Here is a 25906-nt window from a genome sequence, read left to right as displayed (position 1 = left end):
ATGACAGATATAATAATAATGAAAAATTGGAAATATTATGAGAATTACCAAAATGTGACATAAAGACAAGAAGTGAGCCCATGCTGTTGGAAAAATGGTGCTGATGGACTTGCTAAACACAGGGCTGCCACCAATCTTCAATTTGTAAAAAATGAATATCTGTAAAGTAATATGCAGTAAAATAATGTGTACCTGTATCATATTCCCTGCGCATCTGCTTAGTACACTTTAAAGACTGTTAATGGTGATGATGATAAAAGCCACACATTCTTTATTCATCACTTGTCAGAATGTTTATTTGTTTATTTTAGTGAGTCATCCTTCAAATAAGAGGAAAACAGCATGTTCTTTCAAAGAATACTGTCTGGGAAGCAAGGGTACTTCTCAGATCTAGGAGCAGGAGAATGAGAAAAGCTGATATGACAAGCCCTATATTATTTTTGAAGAAGAGTTGTGTAGTATTTTTTATGAATAGCTATTTGTAAACCAGCCTAAATAATGAAACTGTAGGAGTTTAGAATAATATCCCAGTACATTAGGTCAATTATATGGTCAGAAGCCCCAAACAAATATTGAGTATATTCTCATTATGATTTTGTTTTCTGAAGTTAAATGGAATGATTTTTATGCTTATCTTCTGTTGCATCTTAAAAGGATATATTATTAATAGACAAATGCAGAAGTTGTGTGGTTTTATAAATTCTTTATTACTCTGACTTGTCAAGCAACAGGGCAAGAATGGACATGTTTTTCTAAAATAAAACTTTTCTCCATCTTACATGGGTGTGGTTCCTGGCACCCCAAAACAAAGCTGGGGCCGGGCGTGGTGGCTCATGCCTATAATCCCAACACTTTGTGAGGCTGAAGCGGGTGGATCATCTGAGGACAGGAGTTCGAGACCGGCCTGGCCAACATGGTGAAACCCAGTCTCTACTAAAAATACAAAAATTATCTGGGTGTGGTGGTGCACACCTGTAATCCCACCTGGGAGATGGAAGTTTCAGTGAGCTGAGATCGTTCCACTGCACTCCAGCCTGGGCGACAGAGCAAGACTCCCATCTCAAAACAAAACAAAGGTGAGTGTCTTGAGTGCCTTTTGAGTATAGACCTTCAGACTTTCTGAGGATTGGGAAAGCATTTTTTTTTTTAACCTTGAAATATTTATTGAGTAAAGAATTGCAGGATCAGAAAAATAAGCTCTGGTTAGGATTTGATGTGGGGCTTTATTTTCAGCTCTGTTGCTACTTCCTTTTATGATCTTGGGTGGTCTCTTCTATTCGAACCCCAGTTTCCTTGTTTATAAGGAGATAATGAGGAGACCAGATTTAATAATCTCTAAAGATTCTTTCAGCTCTAAAAACTTAATGATTCAAGCAGGTTGCCTCTGAAGAACAATGCATTTCTTCCAAAAGAGGGTGCTGTGGTTATTTCTCAGTACTTTAGCATCTTCCTGAAAGGAACTGAAAAGGGTAGAATCTCAGCTTAATTTTGTGTCTTCAGACTCCCAACTTTTGAGAAATAGTGTCTAATTCCTTACTTTATTTAGATGAGGTGGTATAAACCAATTCCTGATGTTACTGACACTTTAATTAAGTTTCAAAGAAAAAAAAAATACACGTAATTCTACCAGGCAAATAGACAGTTTTGTCAGATATGGTGGCTCCCAGCACTGCAGGAGGATCACTTGAGGCTGCTAGTTTGAAACCAGCCTGAGCAACAAAGTGACCCGGACTCTAAAAAAAAAAAATTAAAAATTATCTAGGAATGGTGGTGTGTGCCTATAGTCTTAGCTGTTTGATCAGCTTGGAGGCGGGAGGATTGCTTGAGCCCAGGAATTCGAGGTTTCAGTGAGCTATGATTGAGCAATTATTTCACCACTGCACTCCAGCCCTGGTGACAGAGTAAGACTCTATCTCTCTTTTTTTTTTTTCTTGGGGGGACAGGGTCTCACTCTGTTGCCCAGACTAGAATGCGGTAATGTGATCTCAGCTCACCACAACCTCCGCCTCCTGAGTAGTTTGGATTATAGGTGCCCGCCACCACGCCTGGCTAATTTTTGTATTTTTAGTAGAGACGGGGTTTCACCATGTTGGCCAGCCTGGTCTTGAACTCCTGACCTCAAATGATCCACCCGCCTTGGCCTCCCAAAGTGCTGGGATTACAGTGGTGAGCCACCACACCCAACCGTAAGAATCTAGCTCTAAATATATATATGTGTGTGTGTATATATATATGATATACATGTGTATGTATGTGTATATATGTATGTGTATGTATATATGGAGAGAGTTTTAACATTTTGATGTATTTTCACTCTCATTCAACTTCTTCCCATAAAATTGAGAAAATATATAAATTGTATGTGCGTGTGTGTCATTTTATTTGTTTTTGTCTTTTTCTTTTCTGGGTTTTTTTTTTTTTTTTTTTTTTGACAAGGTCTTGTTCTGTTGCCCAAGCTGGAGTAGAGTGGCATGATCACAGCCCACTGCATTCTCAACCTCCTGGGCTCAAGCAATCCTCCCGCCTCAGCCCCTCGAGTAGCTGGGACCAGAGGCATGTGCCATCACACCTTTCTAATTTTTTTATTTTTAGTAAAGATGAGGTCTCACTATGTTGTCCAGGCTGGTATACCGCATTTTATTTATCCATTCATCAGTTGAGTTGTTCCTGCTTTTTGGCTATAATGAATAATACTGCTGTATAAACGTTTGTGTGCCTGTTTTTGTGTTGACGTGTGTTTTTATTTCTCTTTAGTATATACGTAGGAGTAGAATTGTCGGTTCATATAGTAACTCTTCTATTAGGTTTTTGAGACACTGTCAGACTTTTTTCTCCAAAGGGCTGTACCATTCTACATTCTCACCAGCAGTATATAAAGGATCTAATTCCTCCATATCCTTGCTAGCACTTGTTATTAACTGTCTTTTTTATTATAGTCATACTAATAGGTGTGAAGTGGTATTGCAAGTGATTTTTGACTTGTATTTCTCTGATGGCTAATGATATTGAGCATCTTTTAATATGCTTATTAGCCATTTGTGTGTATTCTGTGGAGAAATGTCCATTCAGATCCTTTGCATATTTTTAAATTGGATTAATTTTCTTTTATTATTGAATTGTAAGAGTTCTTTATGCATTTTGGATATTAGGTCCTTGTCAGATATATATTTGCAAAAAATTCCTCCCATTCTGTTTTTGGCTTCACTTTCTTGAAGATGACTTTTGAAGCACAAAAGTTTTTAATTGCGATGATGTCCAGTCTACTTTTTTTCTTTCGTAACTTGTCCTTTTGGTTTTGTACCTTAAGAAACCATTGTCTAGGGTGGGCACAGTGGCTCACATCTGTAATCCCAGCACTTTGGGAGGCCAATGTGGGTAAATCACCTGAGGTCAGGAGTTCAAGACCAGCCTTGCCAACATGGTGAAACCCCGTCTCTACTGAAAATACAAAAATTAACCTGACGTGGTGGCAGGCACCTGTAATCCCAGCTATTTGGGAGGCTGAGGCAGGAGAATCACTTGAACCTGGGAGGCAAAGTTTGAAGTGAACCAAGATTGTGTCACTGCACTCCAGCCTGGGCGCATTGTCTAATCCAAAGTAACAATGATTTACATCTTTTTTTCTAAGAGTTTTATAGTTTTACATTTAGGTTTTTTTTTCTCTTTGAGTTGATTTTTGTACATGGTATGAGTCCAACTTCACTTGTTAGTATATGGATATCTAGTTGTCCTGGCACCATTTGTTGAAAAGACTATTTTTCCCCTACTTGAATTGTCTTGGTACCCCTCTTAAAAATGAATTCACTGTAAATGTGAAGGTTTATTTCTGGACTCTCAATTTTATTCCATTGATCTGTTTTTCTATCTTTATGCCAGTACCACACAGTCTTGATTAGTGTAGCTTTGTAGCAAGTTTTGAAGTCAGAAAGTGTGAGTCCTCTAACTTTGTTCCTTTTCTAGGTTGTTTTGGCTATTCTTAGTCCTTTGAATTTCCATGTGAATTTTAGAATGAGTTTGTCAATTTCTACAAAGAAGCCAGCAGAGATTTTGATAGAAGTTACATTAAATCTGGGGTATGTTGTTTTAATTTGCATTTAGAAAATAAATAATGGGGCTAACTTTTTTCAAATGTTTGTTAACGGTTTTAGTTTCTTCTGCAAATTCATATCGTTTCTGTAAGCCAGGAAATCCCTGACACCCTCCTATCAAGAAACACAATAGAACCGGACATGGTGGCTCATGCATGTAATTTCAGTACTTTGGGAAGCTGAGGTGGGAGGATCACTTGAGCCTAGGAGGTGGAGACCAGCCTGGGCAACACAGTAAGACCCTGTCTCTACAAATAAATTTAAAAATTGGCTGGGTGTGGTGGTGTGCACTTGTAGTCCCAGCTACTATGGATGCTGAGGTGGGAGGATCACTTGAGCCCAGGAGGTCAAGGCTGCAGTAAGCTGTTATTGTGCCACTGCATAGTAGCCTGGGCAACAGAGCAAGATCCTGTCTCACTCTCTTGCCCAGGCTAAATGCAATGACTCAATCTCAGCTCACTGCAACTTCTGCTTCCTGAGTTTAAGCCATTCTCCTGCCTCAGCCTCCTGAGTAGTTTGGATTACAGGTGCCACCGCCACACCCAGCTAATTTTTGTATGTTTAGTAGAGATGAGGTTTCACCATGTTGACCAGGCTGGTCTTGAACTACTGACCTCAAGTGATCTGCCCACCATAGCCTCCCAAAGTGCTGGGATTACAGGTGTGAGCCACTGCGCCCGGCCAATTGTACTTTGAAGTACTAAGGAGTTTAGAGCCCCAGATATTCTATGTGAAGATCATGATGCTCATGTTTGTTTTAATAAGACTCTGGTACAAAGGGTCACATTTTCATAGAAGCTACACTTTTTCAGTTCCAAGACCAAATAAAGACAGGCAGCCCTCTTATCGGTAAAATTGAAAGTTGATGGCTCAGGGTTAGGGTCATTCCTTGGTAATGTTGAGATGGTTGGGCTGGTCTAGAACAAATATGTACAGTGAAACTTGGAAGTGTTGGCCACCTTCATGGCCTTGAAGACGTTAGCTCTGCACACCGTGCTATGGCCTTACTCCTGTCCTGCGATCAGATAGGGCATGCCTGGCCAGTAATGGTTCTCCATACAGTCTGCGACCACTGGTGTTTCCCAGTCCACTGCCTGCCAGGAATGTGACTGCAGCAGAGGAAGGTGGTCAGGAACATGGTGCATGTGGCTGAGCCCCTTAGGAGTCTCTGCATGGCAGAAACGTGCCCACCTCCGGGTGGGGCCTTCTGCTGCCTTCCTGCTCAGATTTTCTAAGCCCATTCTGTAAAATTAATAGCAAGCTAAAGGTTGGTGAGATAGGCCTATGGAGACATTTTTTCTACAAAGGGACATGCAGCATTTGTGAAAACTGTTGGCCCACATGTGACAGTGTTTAGGTCCTGAGGACTTGAAAAGTGGTAGCCACTCAAAAAGCATACCTTGCGCCTTACCTGCATGATTTGGATTTGCTGTCATTCTCTAAGTGACCATGACATTTGTGGGTACCTAATGGCACCCTACATGTTGGACACAGCTTCATGCATTGCTTAGAGATAGACTGGTACTGAGAAATTTATAACATTGCTAGTTAATTTACTGGCAAATTCTTGTATGCCTACTTAGTATTTGCTTGTATCAAAATACCTCTCTTTATTGCCTAGAGAGTAGAGGTCTCAGTTTCTGGAAACATTGCAGAAAAACTTTCCTAGCTTTCCATGTGGTAACTTCCCACATGGACTCTATTTTTTGAATTGTTTGTTTTTTTTCCACCAGGCAGGAAATGGCTAGAAAAAAGTTTCTTAAATTTAGAAAGTCTTAAAGTCTACTTATCTAAATTATCTGCCTCCATCTTCACACAACTGCTTTCTCTGTGTGTTGTCTCTTTTTGTCTCAAAAGGTCGTTGTATTTAATACACACATGGGTAGTCTAGGAGGATCTCATCTTGAGTCCTTAACTTGATTGCATTTGAAAAGATCCTTTTCCCAAATAAGGTTACATTCACAGGTTCTGGGTGTTAGGACATAAACATATATTTTTGAAGTTCACCCTTCAACCCACTATACCACCATGTCCCCTATCTCACTTTCCTTTATGCCAGATTCACTTTACAACACTCCAAACAAGGAGTTTCAGGTTTGTAGTCATGACATATTCATCATTTTATGTCTATATATGCTGTTTATGAACAGCTCTAAAGGTTAAAAATTATTCCTTATATTGACCTAAATCTATGCTGGGATAATATTTGAGAACACATTCCAGATCTCTCCTGCACAGTTAATAGGGAGTGAGAAAGACTAGTCCCATGATTCTCAGGTTGAGGGGGAATAACACATGCACTGCTTCTCCACCATTCTGATACGGCATTGTAGGAAGTATAAGATCCTCTCTAACACCAGCCCGGGAAAAGCCTCAGACTTAATGAACAGTTCATGACATTGTGAGCCAGTTGTGATGGAAATGTAATGAATCCCCTCCAGGAGGGTTGGTAGCAAACAAAAGATTGAGGAACAGCAATTTCAGTCTTCCTCATGATCACCATTCAGATGAAGACAACTACTATATTTTCCTGAGTCTGTTCTTTTCCAAGATCTACACCTTTAATTTTAATTATTCCCCTATGACATGGCTTTTATTCTATTCATTCAGCAAGTATTTATTGAGGGCTTAATATGTGCCAGGCAGTCTAGTAGGTATTAGAATGATGCAGGGATGAGTATCCTAGAATCCATGTCATCTAAGATTATAATTTGGGGGAGGATGTAAACAAATAAATAGCAAGACACTGTGATAAGTATTTGGATAATGTTAAGTATAGGATCTAAGGGAGCACAAGCAGAGATACCTAAGCCAGTGTTCTGAAGATCAAGAAGAAAGGTGGGAGGCAGGACAGATTCACATTCCAGGCAGAGGAAGCAGCCAGTACAAATGCCCACAAGTTGTAGTGGATATTAGCTGGGTTTTTAGATGCCCAGCATCCTCATCCACTTCCTGTTTTAGAGCCTTGCCTCCCATAGGGGAGAATGCAAGGTGGTTCCAGGCAATTGGCAGGACTGGGACTAGAGTGAGGAGAGTGAGGCACTTGACTGAGCTGTAACATTTAAGAGGATACCAAAAAACTTATAATTAAGACAAAGAATATTTTAATCCAATGTTTATTAAAATCATAATTGATGCAGAAAAATCCATGATGAATAAAATATCAAAACTTTAAAGAAAGACATGATCAGTATAATTGGTTTTCCCTTTTGCCTCAAGCTCTAATATGACTTGGTATGGCACTGCTGTTGATTCTTTCTTTAAATTTTTCTAATGTATTTCAACATGGATTTTTTTTTTTTTGCATTAATTTTGATTTTTTGAAATATTGTTTATCTTGATTGGAGAGTTTTTTGGTGCTCCTTGAAATTTTGTGCCAAAAATGAGTGCCTTAGTCACCTCACCCTGACCCAGCCCTACAACTAGTATATACACACAAAACCTGTGCTTGGTAGTTGTGCTGTCTCCTGGGGCTTTGGCTCTGGAGCATAAATGTGGTTAGAGACATTTCACAGTGGCAGCAGCAGGGGTTAGTATCCTGCTATGACCTGGCCTCTCATGGTCATGCCCATTTTCTGAGCTGTTGTTCTGGTATTCAAGAACCATATTTTCTTCATTTTTGGAAATCACAGTCATGTTTGTTTATCTTCAGACTTCTATTCTTCCCATTCTCCCTTCTTTAGAGATAACCATTAGTGGTTGTATATTAATATATGCAAGCTTTCTTGGTATCTAAGGATGAAATTTATCCAGGTATAGCAAAAGGAATTCATCGGAAGTAACTGTTTTTTTCAGTCACTTCACTTGTCTTGTACTTCTTTTGCCATTTAATCTTTCTCCATCATTTCCAATCTGAACATAACCTTGAAGATTTATTTTTAGTTGTCATTTCTTAATATTATATTAACCTCCCCAAACACAAAAATACTTTCTGTTATCTTTAGCTTAAGAAGAAGAAGAATAACAGTCACTGAACCTGGACACATGAACAACAGAGATTAAAGGATGCCAGATTCAGAGGCCCTCACTAAAAGCAAGCACCAGAGGCATCCATAAAGAAAACAATGTTCACCAAGAAACAACTGGAAGATTTAGAGATGTTATTCATTAAGAACCCATACCCAAACTCCAGTCTGTAGAAAGAATTGCCTCAAAAACTGGCATATCTCCAACAGTACTACAGCTTTAGTTCAAGAACCTCAGAGCAAAACTCAAGAAATGAAAATACAACCATATTCAATAAAAACAACAGAAGACTCAATAATAACAATTACCTTAGGGAAGAGTGGAGAGAAATATTGGCACACCACCCAGATCCACTACTGGTGCCAGCCCTGCCTCTCCAATTTCTATAAATCATCTGGCACCTTCAGTCCAAGTTAATATGTCGCAATTTTAACACAGATAACTCTGTTGGCCATAAAATACCCTATTATGACTCCTGCCAAGACCATAATATATACTGCCCTTCCCCATTTTGGACTCCCAAGTTCTTTGCCCAAGTTCTGATTCTTTGGTCTCTTCACCTAGGTAGAACTTAACTGGCCGTTCTGACTTGCAAGAGAGAAAAACAATAGAGTAGCAAAAATGGTTTACCTCATGCTGGGCATTACCTTTCCTGATAGTTTAATGAGTTTGTGCTACTCTTCACATTTATCCTATAATAAATGAACCTCTACCTGTTTTTGTTTTGTTGCTTCTCTCAATTTTTCCCCATCAGAGTCAGTTATAATTTTGTTTTTGAAGTCTTACCTTCTATCTGTCTTGGGCTACACTCCCTGTTGTAGTTTCTGGCTTAGAATTACCTATCCTACCACTGAACGCTTGAAATTTACTCTCTTAGGGTCAAGGTTCCAGGTTTCCTTTGCTGTTACAACACCGAAGCTGACTAACATACTGTCTTCTTATAAAACTCTTGTCACCCCACATCACTTACAGTTTCCTTCTTGTCAGTCATTATAGTCTTGGAAAGCAGTTCTCTTTGTTGTTTTCTCCACTTTCTGAGAAATGAAATTGTCGATGTGGTATCACCTTATCAGGTGCTCTTTTTTTTTTTTACCAGAATGAAACCTCTCCCCAATGCTGGGAGAGGTGATGTTTCCCGTTACTACTGTATATTGTGTCTATATCTGTTTTGTAATCTATATTAGGAAATCATCACTATATCAACCACAACAGTATCACTAGAATAGAACATACTTTACTAATGTCATGAGCCGTAGTGACACTTGCCTCCTTGTATTAACCTTCTAAGTGTACTTTAGACTTTAACTTTTTTTATTTTTTTTGAGACGGAGTCTCACTGTCTCGCCCAGGCTAGAGTACAGTGGTGTGATCTTGGCTCACTGCAACCTCTGCCTCCCGGGTTCAAGCAATTCTCCTGCCTCAGCCTCCCAAATAGCTGGGATTACAGGCACGCACCACCTCGCCCAGCTAATTTTTTATGTTTTTAGTAGAGACAGGGTTTCACTGTGTTAGCCAGAATGGTCTTGAACTCCTGACCTCGTGATCTGCCTGCCTCAGCTTCCCAAAGTGCTGGATTTACAGGCGTGAGCCACCATGCCCAGCCTAGACTTTAACTTCTTCGTGTACATTGTTCAGATTCCAGAGATTGTTATTAGGAATGAGGCCAGTCGCTTATTTTCCATCTACTTGAGTTTTTGCTGATACATTATTGGAAGACTCTACTACTAAATAATAATTTTAGGTAGCATACCAGCACCTCTAGTACCTCTGTATGGGAGTTCTGCTCAGTTTTAGATAATCTTATGAGATTGCAAACTCTATCCCATCACTGGCTTTAATGCTGTCATATATCTAATAAGGGAAGTGATACATTCCTTGCTTTCTGTCTCATTTCCTTAAAGGCATGGCAGACCTGGAGGAGATGAACACTTAAGGAACCTGAGCAAGTGGCGTACTGTTTATCTTTTAGCTAGCACTATAAAGCCAGAGATATGAATCACAGAGGAAAGAAAGGACAGAAAAAGAGAGTGCTTCTTCAAAAATAGAAAACTTTTTTTTTAAGTTACACCTAGTGTCATAATACTACATATATCTAGAGATATTCTCTATCATAGGAGCCAAAATTTGTCTTAAATCAGATAAATATCTAAATTATCCAGGACAGATTTTATTTAGCAAATATTCATATAGAGCTTACTGTGGGATATATGTTCAAAGTGCTTTATGAACAGTAATTTATTGAATACTCATAGCAAGTGGAACCTCCTATCAGATAGGAACTACTACCAGTTCCCATTTTACTAATGGATGAGGGAAATGAGGCTTAGAGAGGCTAAGTAACATCCCTAAGGACTCACAGCTAGTAAGGGGGAGAGCTGGAATCTGAATTCAAGAAACCTGGCTTCAGAGTCTATGCCCTAAACACTGCTTATGCAGCCTCTCCAATATATTTTCTTCCTAAAGTTCCAATGGAGAATGATACAACTCATACTAGAAAATACCCAATGAGTGTGAAATACTGTTTGTGTTTAAAACAGCTAATTAAGGACTTTGTCATATGTGTAACACTTTAACCTTCTTAGTTATAACTTGGCCAAAAGCTGTTTAGTTAAAACAGTGTTCCTTCTACATATTTTTGTCTGCTTGGCCTCCCACCTGTTTCCTAAGATTCAAATTAGACGGTTGGTATCTAGCTCTTGTTTGTGTATATTTGACCATGAACTCCTTTTTTTTGGTCACATGTGTTCTGAGATTGTGGAAAGTTTATTGATTTTGTCCAGGGCTAGATGAATGATGTCCTTTAATCTAATTCTCTTTTACCTTAATTATAGTTCTCACCTGCTGATTATTTCTGCCTACCCATATTCACATCCAATATTCTCCTCCATGTAAGTGTTGCTAGTATGAGAAATTTTTTTCCATGTTTGCATAGGTTTTATTTGATTCTTTCCTAAATGTATTAATCTTTATTGTTTCAAGAGAAACTTTATTGTAGTTAATATAGTATGACATACCACATACATGTATTTACTAGGACTTCTGAATACGTTTACTGAGAACTTGAATACTTTGGTATAGGAGATTTTTCTCCTGTAATGAAGGAAGCCCCAAGAAGCTAAATCAGTAAACAAAAAGCTAAGGATTCTGTTTAATAGCTGCTTTTTTACCCAACGCTTGGTGTATACTTTTTTCTTTCTTTTTTTTTTCTTTGAGACGGAGTTTTGCTCTTGTCGCCCAGGCTGGAGTGCAATGGTGCAATCTCAGCTCACTACAACCTCTGCCTCCCAAGTTCAAGCGATTCTCCTGCCTCGGCCTCCCAAGTAGCTGGGATTACAGGTGCCCACCACCATGCTCAGCTAATTTTTTATTTTTAGTAGAGATGGGGTTTCACCATGGTGACCAGGCTGGTCTCAAACTCCTAAGCTCAGGTGATCCACCCACCTTAGCCTCCCAAAGTGCTGGGATTACAAGCATGAGCCACTGTGTCCGGCCCACTTGGTGTATTTTAAAATGTGTTTATGCTTTCGTTTTTGGTAGCCATGACATCTCCCTGGCAACTGTACAGCCTGTCTCATCTATAAATTATAGTGAAGATTAGAAAACAGCTTAGGGCTGGGCACAGTGGCTCATACCTGTAAGCCCAGCACTTTGTGAGACGAAAACTGGCAGATCGCTTGAGCTTAGGAGTTCAAGACCAGCCTGGGCAACATAATGAAACCCCGTCTTTAAAAAATAATATAAATAAACAAATGAGAAAAGAGCTTAAGAAGTATAGCTCCTAAATCACTTGCCTCTAGCCTAACCAAAGCTGTAACATTAAGTTTTCATTAGACTTCTGGTGACTTAATGATACCTGTTGTTACTCTCATAAAACCACTAGCTTAAGTATGTATATTTTACTATAGTTGGTATATGTTCTAGCTTTCCTAGTCTGTGAAATATTTAACAAAGACCCTCTGTTGTTAATATTTGTGCCATGATGTTTCTCAAATTAACTATTTGGTTTTAGCCATGTAAACTTTCAAATACAAACATTCAATATTCACTAAATCTTTATTGACTCCTTGTCATGTACCAGGCTCTGTGCTAGATATTATGACACATGCAAAGATGAATAAAATGTAGTTCCTTCCTTTGTTTAGGGGTTTATAATCCCACAAATACCTAAATCACTAATATGTAGAATATTTACAAGGGCTGTAAGAAATGTTTAGGCAAAGAGCTAAAACATTCATAGGCAAAGGAAAACTACTTTTAGCTAAAGAGGGATCAAATAATTCTTTATGGGGAAATTGGCATTTAATCTGGATCTTGACAGGTTAGACTTTGATAATCAGATTTGGGGAGTGGAAGAGGGGCTGATTCAGACAACAACACTGTTCAGATAGCACCACATAATAAAGTAGTACTTTGGAGACAGGCAGTGATGGGTTGGGGGGAGTAATAAATATTGCCTAACTTTGTTCTATTATCAAACTTACAGCAACTTTACTGTGACGAGATTTGAGAAGAAAGATAAAATTTAATACCCAATTGAAAATAGATGGTTAAACAAACAAGCAAAAATTATTCTTATTATTATTTCATTATTTTTTGAGACAAAGTCTGTCTGTATCATCCGGGCTGGAGTGCAGTGGTGCAATCATGGCTCACTGCAGCCTCAAACTCCCAGGCTCAGGCGATCCTCCCACTTCAGCCTCCCAAGTAGCTGGGACTAGAGACATGCACTACCACGGCTGGCTAATTTTTGTATATTTTGAAGAGACAGGGTTTCACCATGTTCTCCCAGCTAGTCTTGAACTCCTAAGCTCAAGCGATCCACCCTCCTCTGTCTCCCAAAGTTCTGGGATACAGGCGTGAGCCACCGTGCCTGGCCCCAACAAAAATTCTTACTGTCCTTGTGATATTGGTGGATTTTGATTATCTCTAAAATCAGATTTCTTCCTTTTGATTATAAGAAATAGTTTTAATGGATTCCGCTTATTTTCGTCAAAAGTTATGTTAGCCGGGCACGGTGGCTCACGCCTGTAATCCCAACACTTTGGGAGGCCGAAGCGGGCGAATCACGAGGTCAGGAGATCAAGACCATCCTGGCCAACACAGTGAAAACCCGTCTCTGCTAAAAATACAAAAAAATTAGCCAGGCATGGTGGCAGGCGCCTGTAGTCCCAGCTACTCGGAAGACTGAGGCAGGAGAATGGCGAGAACCTGGGAGGCAGAGCTTGCAATGAGCTGAGATCACGCCACTGCATTCCCACCTGGGTGACAGAGCAAGACTCCATCTCAAAAAAAAAAAGTTGTTATGACAATACAACACATTGGCATAATGTCCCCTTAGAAGCATGGAAATCATCTGTGCCTTCCTTCATTCAGGTTTCTCCAGCTTGTACCTATAAATCCAAACCAGTCCATTAGCTTTTAATGTTCTTCTTCCTCTTCCATCCTGGTCTATCCTTAACGTAAAAGAACTCCCACCAAAAATATCCCTACTTCTCCCAGGGACTGTCTACTTCTCAGAGAGTCCCAGTTTATATCTTACAGCAGAATGAAATAAATTGGAATTTGGGCATATTTTAAACATTTTTTTTTAATTTTAGTTTAAAATTATGATTTTTTTCTTCATTGTTCATCGTTAAGTAACAACTAATTTTTTTTTTGCACAAGCCCACAGAAATATGTAACAGGTAATTTAAAGACTTAAAATCAGCTGGGCGCAGTGGCTCATCCCTGTAATCCCAGCACTTTGGGAGGCCGAGGTGGGTGGATCACGAGGTCAGGAGTTCAAGACCAGCCTGGCCAATATGGTGAAATCCCATCTCTACTAAAAGTACAAAAATTAGCCAGTTGTGGTGGCACATGCCTGTAGTCCCAGCTACTTGGGAGGCTGAGGTAGAAAAATTGCTTGAACCCAGGAAGCGGAGGTTGCAGTGAGCCAAGATCGCCCCACTGCACTCCAGCCTGGGTGACGGAGCAACGAGACTCCGTCTCAAAATAAATAAATAAATAAATGAAGACTTAAAATCATAAGTGCTAGCTTTACAATATTACTTTTGAAAAGATAATAGCCAGTCCATTGAGCATTATTACCTTTCCTTGTGTGTGAAAAAGAGAAAACATAACATGTAACTCTGAATAAATGTAGAGTTAAAAAAAGAATTTCAACTTCTGTTTTAGATTCTGGGACTACATGTGCAGGTTTGTTACATAGATATATTGCATGATGCTGAGGTTTGGATTACGAGTGATCCCCTCACCCAGAAAGTGAGCATAGTACCCAATAGTTAGTGTTTTCAACCCTTGCCTTCCTCCGTCCATCTCCCCGCTAGTAGTCCCAGTGTCCGTTGTTGCCATCTTTTATGTCCATGAGTACCCAATGTTTATCTCGTACTTATAAGTGAGAACATGCAGTATTTAGCTTTCTGTTCCTGTGTTAATCTGCATAGGATAATCGCCTCCGGCTGCATCCATGTTCCTGCAAAGGATATGATTTTGTTCTTTTCTATGGCGACATAGTATTCCATGGTGCATATGTACCACATTTTCATTATCCAGTCCACCATTGATGGGCATCTAGGTTGAGTCCATGTCTTTGCTGTTGTGAATAGTGTTGTGATGAACATATGAGTTCATGTGTCTTTTTGGTAAAATAATTTTATTTTTAATGTATACCCAGTAATGGGATTTCTGGGTTGAATGATAGTTCTCTTTTAAGTTATTGGAAAATCTCCAAACTGCTTTCCGTGGTGACTGAGCCAATCCATATTCCCACCAACAGTATATAAGCCTTCCTTTTTCTCCGCAGCCTTGCCAGCATCTGTTTTTTACTTTTAAATAATACCATTCTGACTGGTATGAGATGGGATCTCATTATGGTTTCGATTTATAGTTCTCTGATGATTAGCGATATTGAGCATTTTTTCATGTTTGTTGCCCACTTGTATGTCTTCTTTTGAGAAGTGTCAATTCATGTCTTTTGCCCACTTTATAATGGGACTATTTGTTTTTTGCTTATTAAATTGCTTAAGCTCCTTATAGATTCCTGGATATTAGATTTTTGTTGGATGCGTAGTTTGAGATTATTTTCTCCTATCTGTAGATTGTCTGTTTCTTCTGTTGATAGTTTCTCTTGTTGTGCAGAAACTCTTTAGTTTAATTAGGTCCCACTTGTTGATTTTTGTTTTTGTTGCAGTTGCTTTTGAGGACTTAGTCATAAATTCTTTCTGAAGGCCGATGTCCAGAATGGTGTTTACTAGGTTTTCTTTTAGGATTCCTATAGTTTGAGATTTTATGTTTAAATCTTTAATCCATCTTGACTTAATTTTTGTGTATGGTGAAAGGTAAAGGTCCAGTTTCATTCTTCTGCTATGACTGGCCAGGTATCCCAGCACCATTTATTTATTTATTGAATAGGGAGTCTTTTCCCTATTAATGCTGGTATTTTAAAAGGGCATGAAGATGTTAGCGTATAGTATGCCAGCCTTTTCATTTCACTTACTCCCCACTCCTCATAAAATACTTTGTTTCCATTATGCCCTGTAGATGGCAGTACTTATATGGAAAACGTAAGTTGAGAAAGCTCTTTGAGAATGATTAGCAGATGGGGTCTTTAAGGAGTAAGGTTTAATTGAAATGTTCTTTCTTTGTCAATTTTTTTCATTCACCGGATTTTTTTCAAACAATCACAAACTTTCTTTATCACTCATGATGTTTCCGTTGAGTTTTCTTTCACCATCGCCTGACCTCCCTAGACCCCACTTTTGTTTCAGAAGTCACATGTTACACAATCATTTTCTCTTTAGAGGGCAGTGATTAGAAACTAGGTGATTACATGTATGATAGGATCCTGTGTAAGTTCTGGGTACATATTTTTTTCTCAAGAAGGTCGAGTGCCAGCCAGATATCATTACTGTAAATTCTTTTTTGTTTTTTCTTTTTTTTTTTTTTTTTTTAGACCAAGTCTTGCTCTTTTGCCCAGGCTGGAGTACAGTGGTGCAATCTCTGCTCACTGCAACCTCTGCCTCCCAGGTTCAAGCAATTCTCCTGCCTCAGCCTCCCTAGTGGCTGGGATTACAGGTATGTGCCATGACTCCTGGCTCATTTTTGTATTTTTCGTAGAAACGGGTTTCGCCATGTTGCCCCGGCTGTTCTCTAACTCCTGGACTCAAGCAGCCCACCTGCCTCGGCCTCCCAAAGTGTTGGGATTACAGGCGTGAGCCACCACACCCAACCCATTACTGTAAATTCCGATACCGGGAAAGCAGTATCACATAGCTTTCAAATATGATTTCATTACAAATTTACAGTTACAGGGTCAATCAAGTATATCTTTGAGTGGGAGAAAGTAACTCATTCAGGAATATAAAAAGCTGTCTTGTTCTCCCTAAACATTGAGGATTTTGACTGTGGTATTCATTTAGTAAGTATTTATCGAGTACTTATATGTTAGGCACTGTGCTGGGTAGGCATCCTGCATTACAATAATGAAAGGACATAGGCCCTACTTTCAGACATGCCTTTTCAAGTTAGTGAAATGTGGTGATTCTTGTAAGAGAGGTATGTGGAAGATACGGTAAAATCACAGAATAGGGATAGATGGTTATGGTAGATATTACCAATTAATTACAACACACTTTCCTTCCGAGTCTGCTGGTCTCATATTCCTTCACAACACTTGAGAAGCTAGTATTGTTCAATCAAAGAAGACATGCAAGAAACCTGTTGCCTAAACATGGCATAGTGGGAGTAGTGCCTAAGATACTACCTAGAAGTGTTATGCAGTATGCCACCAACTGTGTAAATACAGGAAAAGAGAACACACATACACACACACACACACACACACTTGTTTGTTGATGTCTAGTCTCTAGAAGGCTACCCAAGAACTACCCAAGAAATGGATAATACTAGTTGCCTCTGGGGAGAACAACTAGGTGACTGGGGGATAGAGTGGGAGAGAAACTTTTTATTGAATATCATTTGGTTTCTTTTGGAGTTTGAGCCATGTGAATTTATTACCCATACAAAAATGAAGTTGAAGGTTTACTACCTTACATCACATTACCATATCTGAGGAGAATATATATACCAGTTGTCTTTTATTTGGTGGCTTGTATAATCTACTAAACTCCCAAACATATACTAAATAGAATAAAAGTATTGCCAAGGATCATTTAAGTATCCTGTAACACTTTTTGTTTTGGTTATGGGGAATTACCAGTTTTTATTTTTCATGCCTCTCAACTAGTATATCCTGATAAACCTTGAGTGGCTGTGAGTGGGAGTGGTTCCTCCCACAAAAGCCAACTATAGATTTTTTTATATATACAGCAAAGTGCTATGTGTTTTTGTGTTTGTTTGACTTTGTTGTTTTAATGGAAATTATACATGAGGTGTGCCAGGTAATCCTGGCAGAAAACAGATTATGAACAGAAGACATACAGTTAGTAAGTCCATTTGCATTGCTCAGAATTTAGAGCAAATTAACATATTTCCTTGTTGAGATGAATTGGAGTAGTTATAGTAGGATAGATAGAGGCACCAACTCTCTTGAAATAAATTTTTATAGCTGAAATTTAAGAATACTGGAAATGTGAAAAGAAAGTCCTTTGAATCAGCGATACCCAGGGGTCCTTAGAAATTCGATATGTGTTTATGGATCATGTAAAGATGATGTTGAGGGTTGTAAAGTATAGGTTTGTTCAACCTAGGGAACTTTAGGCCTGGTTGAAACCTGATAAATAAAACAGAATGAAAGTCACGTATACACAAGGAATTGTATAAGTTATGAACTTTATATACATGCATACTTGCTAAAGCACAATATATAGTCAGTAAACATCAAATGGCTGGTTAATCTTTATGAACTCTGTTTCTGTTAATTGGATAATAAAAACAGCTAATACCATGGTAGCATATAACAGTTTACAGATCACTTCTGCAGTGTTTGTCTCACTTAATCATAGGTTCAAGATTTTATTAATATTTGGGGAGATGGTTTATATCATAATGAAAATCATGTCTTTTATTCTGATTTCCATCTCCCTGTTTGGTATGGCCATGTAGAATTTTTTTTTTTTTTTCATTTTGGAGTGTTTTTGAGACAGGATCTCGTTTTATCACCCAGGCTGGAGTGCAGTGACACAAACATAGCTTACTGCAGCCTCAGACTCCTGGCCTCAAGCGATCCTCTCACCTCAGCCTCCCAAGTAGCTGGGATTATAGGCATGCGCCACCATGCCTAGCTAATGCAAAAAAAAAAAAAATTGTAGAGATAGGGTCTCACTGTGTTGCCCAGGTTAGTTTCTAACTCCTGGCCTCAAGCAATTCTCCTGCCTCAACCCATATAGAAGTTTTTGATAGAAAAACAGCAATTATGTAAACTTTTCTTAACATACTTAGCCTACCAATTAAGAAGAAAATCTCCTTCTCTGCTAACGTGGTGTTTCCACCCCTTTTTATTACTTAATGTTTGCTTGGTCCATAGTAAGTCCTTGCCAGAGCATGGTAAAATCTGGTAATGTCCCAAACTGTTTCTACCATTCCTTCTCCCTCCGTTTTTTTTTTTTTTTTTTTAAATAGGCAAAGAGTCTTGCTTCGTCACCAGGCTGGAGTGCAGTGGTGTAATCTTGGCTCACTGCAACCTCCACCTCCCAGGTTCAAGCGATTCTCCTGCCTCAGCCTCCTGAATAGCTGGGACTACAGGCGCATGCCACTACGATCGGCTAATTTTTTTGTATTTTTAGTAGAGACGGGGTTTCACCGTGTTAGCCAGGATGGTCTTGATCTCCTGACCTCATGATCCGCCTGCCTCAGCCTACCAAAGTGCTCGGATTACAGGCGTGAGCCACCGCGCCCGGCCCTCTTTCCTCTTTTGTAACAGGTAGGAATTCCATTCCAAGGTTCTGGATTTTTGGACTCACTGTCTTAATCTCTTTCACTTGTAAGAAATCCATCTCTCTTCTGTGATCTCAAACTTCAGTTTCCCCTTTTCTTTTCATTCATCAACCCATTCGGCAAATACTTATTGATCATCTTAAGCATCAGGCCCTGTTTTATGTGCCAGGGATACACCGATGAATTAAATAGAGAAAACTCCTTTCCCTCATGGAGCTTACATTGTTTCTGATAGATACTTACCATCAGCTACTGCATTGCATAACTCCACAGGGCACCATTCATGTTGTAGTCTGTGTGAATATTGCCTCTAGAGTTGTTCAGTGCACAGCCAGGTTAGTTCTATACAGTAGTCCTTAGTTTTATACTGTGCTTAATTAAGATGTCTGTCAAAACTAATTTCCTATAGTAAAATCAGTCAGCTTCCACATTCCAACAATTGCCAAAGTGCAATCCCTTCGTTTAAGAAAAGCATGCAGTCCTCTCCATGGAGTGGAAGAGGATTTTGTGGAGAAACCATCCTTTGTATTTCCTCGGATTACCTGTGTTAGGCCACCCTAAAATTTGCAATTTGCTTGTTGCTTCTTTCTTTACCTTCAGCAGTATTGAAGGATTTTTTTTCCTGTGTCTTTGAGTAGTTCTCTAATTTTTTTCTTTTCCATTTTTTTCTTTTTTTTTTTTCTCTGCACAGAAAAACCATGTTCACATTTCTTTTCCTTTACAATGATTATGGCATGTTCTTTTCCTGAGCTGTGCAGTTGGTTCTTCCACCTTGATTTGTGTTCATTAAATGTGCAATTAGTAAGAAGTCTGCTCTGCATTTTGAAGACAAAGTTAGAATTCATGTATTTATTAGGAAGAGAGATGTAGAAAAATAATACTGTTAGATTCCATTATAATATTTTCTTGCTTCATGACTCTGCTCAGTACTCTTAAGTTCGTTAAAGCTCAGGCTTTCCTTATGATCAAAATATGGATCTGAAAAACACTTATTAATACTACTTACTCTATACCCTTATATAGAAAATAACTGAATTTGTCTAAGAAATCATGTAAAGACGCATCTTACAATGAAATGTGTGCTCGAAGAGAGTAATTCTTTGTGCATGTAGGGTTGGAAAAGTTGAGAAGTACGTTTACTTGCACGTCATTATAGTTGAAATCAGATGGAAAGGTTTAGAGATTGTGCAATTAGGGAATGTTTTCTACCCACAGATTCTCTAGCTGTGTGTTTCACATTCATTAACAATTAGGCCCAAGGATACTTGGATTCACGTCTGCTTTGGAAACTATTTTTTCCAAATATTGTATTTCCTAGATCTTTACTGAAATAATCAACATTAGGTATGAACTGCACCAACTTTTCTCTTTAAGGTAGCTTTGTTTGTCCTTTGATCTTTTCTGTCCATGTTCAGCCTCTTAAAACCATCTCTGCTGCAAATGTCATCTTATATGGTGCAGTGAGGCACTCTTTCAAATAATTTTTGGATGTATGCTAATCATATATTAGACACAAAGGCTCCTACTCCCCTAGGCCTCACTTCCCTCTTGGCACTTTTACTTACTTCATTTTTTTTTTAGACTTCAAATATGATTAACTCTCTCAAATCCTTTCCTCTTTCAACTGTTGTTCCTTTTTTTTTTTTTTTTTTTTTTTTTTTTTTTTTTTTTTTTTTTTTTTTTTTAAGAAATGGGGTCTTGCTGTGTCACCCAGGTTGGAGTGCAGTGGTGTGATCATAGCTTATGTAGCCCCTGAACTCCTGGGCTCAAGCAATCCTCCCACCCAGCTCCCAGAATAGCTGAGACTACAGGCACATACCACCATGCCCAGCTAATTTTTTTTAATGTTTTTCTAGAGACAGAATCCCGCTTTGTTGCCCAGGCTAGTCTCAAACTCCTGGCTTCAAGTGATCCTCCCACCTTGGCCTCCCAAAGTGCTGGGATTACAGGCATGAGCCACCACAACTGTTCCCTATTTTTAATATCTTACAACTGAATGCTTTAATCCTGGGCAACTTAGGATACATCTTCACTGCCTAATTGAAATGGCACTCTTTCAACGTTACTAGTAACCTCCAAGGGGAAACAGAAGCTAATATTTTTTTGAAGGAAAATTTGTATTATTTTAATTATTTTTATGTACGGAAAACTCAACAGTGTACATTTAACCCAGTTTAGTGCCAAGTTCTTTAACCTTTGCCTTTTCAAGCTTTGCGATGCGAGCCACAGACTTTGGGACTCAGGACGTTGCCTCCCTAGTGATGGAGGATCTCATTGTATCTGTCGTTGTAATTGGTCCTGATAGCTTCCACCAGCTTAGCCAAAGTGCCTTTGTCTTCTGAGTTAATCTGTGTAAAGTTGAGAGTGGTGCAGGTCTTCCTGTGAACTAGATGTCCCAGTCTTGCCTTCCCCTTGATAATGCAGTAAGGGACCCTCATTTTATGACACAAGGCAAGCAGGAAGACCACCAGCTTGATGGGATCCACTTTGTGTGCAGTCACCACCAGCTGAGCCTTCTTGTTCTCCTCCAACGTGGTGACGGTGTTAACTCCTACTTGAAGGACAGGTGGTCTCTTAGTGGGGACGTCCCCTTTGCCAGCAGCTCTCTTCTTGGCCCAGGCAAACAGCCTCTGCTTCTCCTCTTGGGAAGCTAATATTTTTTAGTACCTTCCGTAGACCAAGCAAAAGTTGCCAATGCTAGACACTTGTATATGGAGTACCTCATTTAATTCTTACAGCTGTTATTGGTATTACCTCCTTAAGAATGTGGAAACTAGCTTTCTAACTTGGACCCGGCAGAATGGCTCCCGCAAAGAAGGGTGGCGAGAAGAAAAAGGGCCGTTCTGCCATCAACGAGGTGGTGACCCGAGAATACACCATCAACATTCACAAGCGCATCCATGGAGTGGGCTTCAAGAAGCGTGCCCCTCGGGCACTCAAAGAGATTCGGAAATTTGCCATGAAGGAGATGGGAACTCCAGATGTGCGCATTGATACCAGGCTCAACAAAGCTGTCTGGGCCAAAGGAATAAGGAATGTCCCATACCGAATCCGTGTGCGGCTGTCCAGAAAACGTAATGAGGATGAAGATTCACCAAATAAGCTCTACACTTTGGTTACCTATGTACCTGTTACCACTTTCAAAAATCTACAGACAGTCAATGTGGATGAGAACTAATTGCTGATCATCAAATACATCAAATAAAGTTATAAAATTGAAAAAAAAAAAAAAAAAAAAAAAAGAATGTGGAAACTAGCCGGGCGAGGTGGCTGATGCCTGTAATCCCAGCATTTTGGGAGGCCAAGGTCGTGGATTGCTTGAGCTCAGGAGATTGAGACAAGCTGGGGCAAGGTGACAAAACCCACCTCTACCAAAAAAAACAAAAACAAAAACAGAAAACAAAAAATTAGCTGGGCAGGGCGATACACACATACAGTCTCAGCTACTGGGGAGGCTGAGGTGGGAGAATATCTTGAGCCCGGGAGGCAGAGGTTGCAGTGAGCCGAGATTGTGCCACTGCACTCCAACCTGGGTAACACAGCAAGACCCCATCTCAAAAAAAAAAAAAAGAAAAAAGAAAAAGAAGGAAACTAAGACCCAGAAAAGCTTAAGTAACTTGTCTCATAGCTAGTAAATGGCAAAGTAACATAATTAGACATGTCTCATTCCAAAGTCCTTGTTCTTTCCCCTGTAACACACTGTTCTTTATATTTTAACATACTGATCTATTTATCTATTTTCTTGAAATACCACGGTAGACTCTTTGAGACATGCTTTTCTGGTTCTCTTGGATCTCCATTGCTTTAATCACTAACTCATAAATAGCTAGCTTGCTCTAGTTTCTCTCCTCCTCATCTAAACTTCTCAAAAGACTGGTATACAATTCTTTTCTTGCTACCCATTTGCTTCCTAACCCCTAAGCCCACTGAAGTCTGGCTTAGTCTCCATCACTGCATTGAAAATGCTCTCCCTCAGGACATCAGTAATTTCCTAATTGCCAATTTTGATGAACATATTTTAGTCTTTATCACTCTTTTTCTTCGTTTAATACTTTATTTATTCCTTTCTTCTTGAAATTGTCTATGTCTTTGAATTCTGTGGACTTCACATTCTTATCCTTCTCATTACACTCTCTGACCATTCCTTGTTCTCTCTTGTTTTTGAACTTCCCTTCCTTCTCTTACTCCTTAAATGTTGGTATTCTCTGATGTTCTATCTCTACATCTTTACCTTAGACAGGTACTTCAAACTAAATACTGTATGGCCAAAACTGAACTTGCCATCTTCCTGCCAGACATGTACACCAATAGGTGGTACCAGTCATTCACCAAGTCTTGCCAGTTTTACCTCCTAATTATTTCTCTCTCTCGTCTTTCTTTCTCTCTCGTCTTCTTTCTCTTTCTTTATTTTTTCTTTATTTCTTTCTTTATTCTTTCTTTCTCTTTTCTTTCTTTCTCTTTCTTTCTTTCTCTCTTTCTTTCTCTCTCTTTCTTTCTTTCTTCCTTTCCTTTCCTTTTCACCTTTTCTTTCCTCCATCCCTTCCTCCCTCCCTCCCTCTTTCCCTCCTTCCCTCCTTCCTTCCTTCCTTCCTTCCTACCTTCCTACCTTCCTTCTCTCTCTCTCTTTCTCTCTCTCTCTGTTTGTCTCTCTCGCTCTCTCTCGACAGAGTCTTGCTCTGTCACCCAGGCTACACTGCACTGGCACCATCACAGCTCACTGCAGCCTCAACCTCCTAGACTGAAGTGATCCTCCTGCCTCTGCATCCTGAGTAGCTGGGACCACATCACATCCAACTAATTTTTGAATGTTTCGTAGAGACAAAGTCTCCCTATGTTGCCCAGGCTGATCTCAAACTCCCAGACTCAAGCGATCCTCCCACCTAGACTTCCCAAAGTGCTGGGATTACAGGCATGAACCACCGTGCCCAGCTCTGTTTCTCAAATCCATTCTCTTCCCTTCCTCTTTTACCATATCCTTCTCATTAGATCCTTATTAGTACCTGCTTAAATCGCTACCATAGCCTCCTAACTGGTTTCTCATCTTCAGTTTTGTTTCAAATCTATCCTCTTCCACAGGCAAAAATGACCATGTAACTTAAATCGATTTACAGTTAATGTTGACTAGGGAGATATCTGAATATATTAAAGTATAGTTCCCCTTTCCAATTTTGCCTTTTTACCTTCTTAAACTTTTATTTTTTATTTTTTATTTTTTTTTTTTTTTGAGACGGAGTCTCGCTCTGTGTTGCCCAGGCTGGAGTGCAGTGGCTGGATCTCGGTTCACTGCAAGCTCCGCCTCCCGGGTTTACGCCATTCTCCTGCCTCAGCCTCCCGAGTAGCTGGGACTACAGGAGCCCGCCACCTCGCCCGGCTAGTTTTTTGTATGTTTTAGTAGAGACGGGGTTTCACCGTGTTAGCCAGGATGGTCTCGATCTCCTGACCTCATGATCCACCCGTCTCGGCCTCCCAAAGTGCTGGGATTACAGGCTTGAGCCACCACGCCCGGCAATTTTTTATTTTATTGTGTGTGTGTGTGTGTGTGTGTGTGTGTGTGTGTGTGTGTGTGTGTATTTTTTTTTTTTTTTTTTTTTGAGACGGAGTCTCGCTCTGTCACCCAGGCTGGAGCACAGTGGCGCTATCTTGGCTCACTGCAACCTCTGCCTCCCGGGTACAAGAGATTCAGAGATTCTCCTGCCTCAGCCTCTGCTGGCACACAGGTGCATGCCACCATGCCCAGCTAATTTTTTTTTGTATTTCTAGTAGAGGTGGGGTTTCACTGTGTTAGCCAGGATGGTCTTGATCTCCTGACCTTGTGCTGCACCCACCTCAGCCTCCCAAATGCTGGGATTACAGGCATGAGCCACCATGCCCAGCCTTAAACTTTTAAATTAGATATAATATCTGTTCATTAAGTCAAACAAACAAAACTCTAAATACAGTGCACATAGCCATTCTAGGTTAACACATTTTTTTTTCTTTGCATTTTATGTGAAGGGCCAGAAACCGAACACTCTATTAAAGGTGGACACTGTGCTTAAACAATCCTATGAAGTAATTAGATTTTCATTTTACAAATGAGAAAACTGAGGTGCAATTAAGTCACTTCCCTGAGATCATTAATACAAGTAACAGATTCAGAATTGAAATGCCAGTCTGACATCAAAGTCTGTAGTCTTTTACCGTGCCATACTATCATGCCCTGTGGTGTGCATTTGTAATTTCCAAACCCACATATCTAGACTGCCCCTCACCAGGTAGTTCTCTGGATTTGTTTACACCTCTAGGTTTGGACAGCCTACCAGTGTCAGAAATTAGGATTTGGAGGATGAGTATGTATAGGAAAATGACACAAAGAAAGCAAGGTTGTAGGAAAGGTAACCTGGCAATGTCACAGGAGAAACAGCATTGAAAGACCAACCGGCCACGTGCGGTGGCTCAAGCCTGTAATCCCAGCACTTTGGGAGGCCGAGACGGGCGGATCACGAGGTCAGGAGATCGATACCATCCTGGCTAACACGGTGAAACCCCGTCTCTACTAAAAAAAAAATACAAAAAACTAGCTGGGCGAGGTGGCGGGAGGCTGAGGCAGGAGAATGGCATAAACCCGGGAGGCAGAGCTTGCAGTGAGCTGAGATCCGGCCACTGCACTCCAGCCTGGGTGACAGAGCGAGACTCCGTCTCAAAAGAAAAAAAAAGACCAACCAAAAGACCTAATGACATCTTGAACTAAAGTGATGACAGTGGAATCTAAAAAAGAGGAAAAGAATGTGCTTAAAGGAATTAAAGTCGAGGACTTTGGGAAAAATATGTCAATTCTGTTGTCATAAAACCTATTAATTCTCTTAAAATCTTAACCCTTTTAAGGTTAAGATTCATTAAGTGAAACAAACAAAACTCTTTAAATACAATGCACATAGCCATTCTAAGTGAACATATCTTTTTTTCCTCTGTGTTTTATC

At 39.7% G+C, this 25906-nt stretch overlaps 2 protein-coding genes across 6 annotated transcripts in view; both read left to right on the top strand.

Annotated features, from left to right (window-relative positions):
* PRORP (protein only RNase P catalytic subunit) overlaps positions 1 to 25906 on the top strand; it is a 148793-nt gene that overhangs the window by 83733 nt on the left and 39154 nt on the right. The window lies entirely within an intron of this gene.
* Positions 21710 to 22189, top strand: LOC115897421 (60S ribosomal protein L31). Its single transcript, XM_030929856.1, has one exon. The coding sequence runs from the start codon at positions 21748 to 21750 to the stop codon at positions 22123 to 22125; it is 378 nt and encodes a 125-aa protein (XP_030785716.1). The 5' UTR covers positions 21710 to 21747; the 3' UTR covers positions 22126 to 22189.

This window comes from Rhinopithecus roxellana, chromosome 5, assembly GCF_007565055.1.
Source record: "Rhinopithecus roxellana isolate Shanxi Qingling chromosome 5, ASM756505v1, whole genome shotgun sequence".
Taxonomy (NCBI): Eukaryota; Metazoa; Chordata; class Mammalia; order Primates; family Cercopithecidae; genus Rhinopithecus; species Rhinopithecus roxellana.
The sequence above is the reverse complement of the archived record's forward strand: the minus strand, read 5'-3'. Positions and strand labels throughout refer to the sequence as shown.

What these genes read in the sequence shown, in the direction of transcription:
- LOC115897421 (XM_030929856.1), top strand. Translation starts at nt 21,748, where the DNA reads ATGGCTCCCGCAAAGAAGGGTGGCGAGAAGAAAAAGGGCCGTTCTGCC.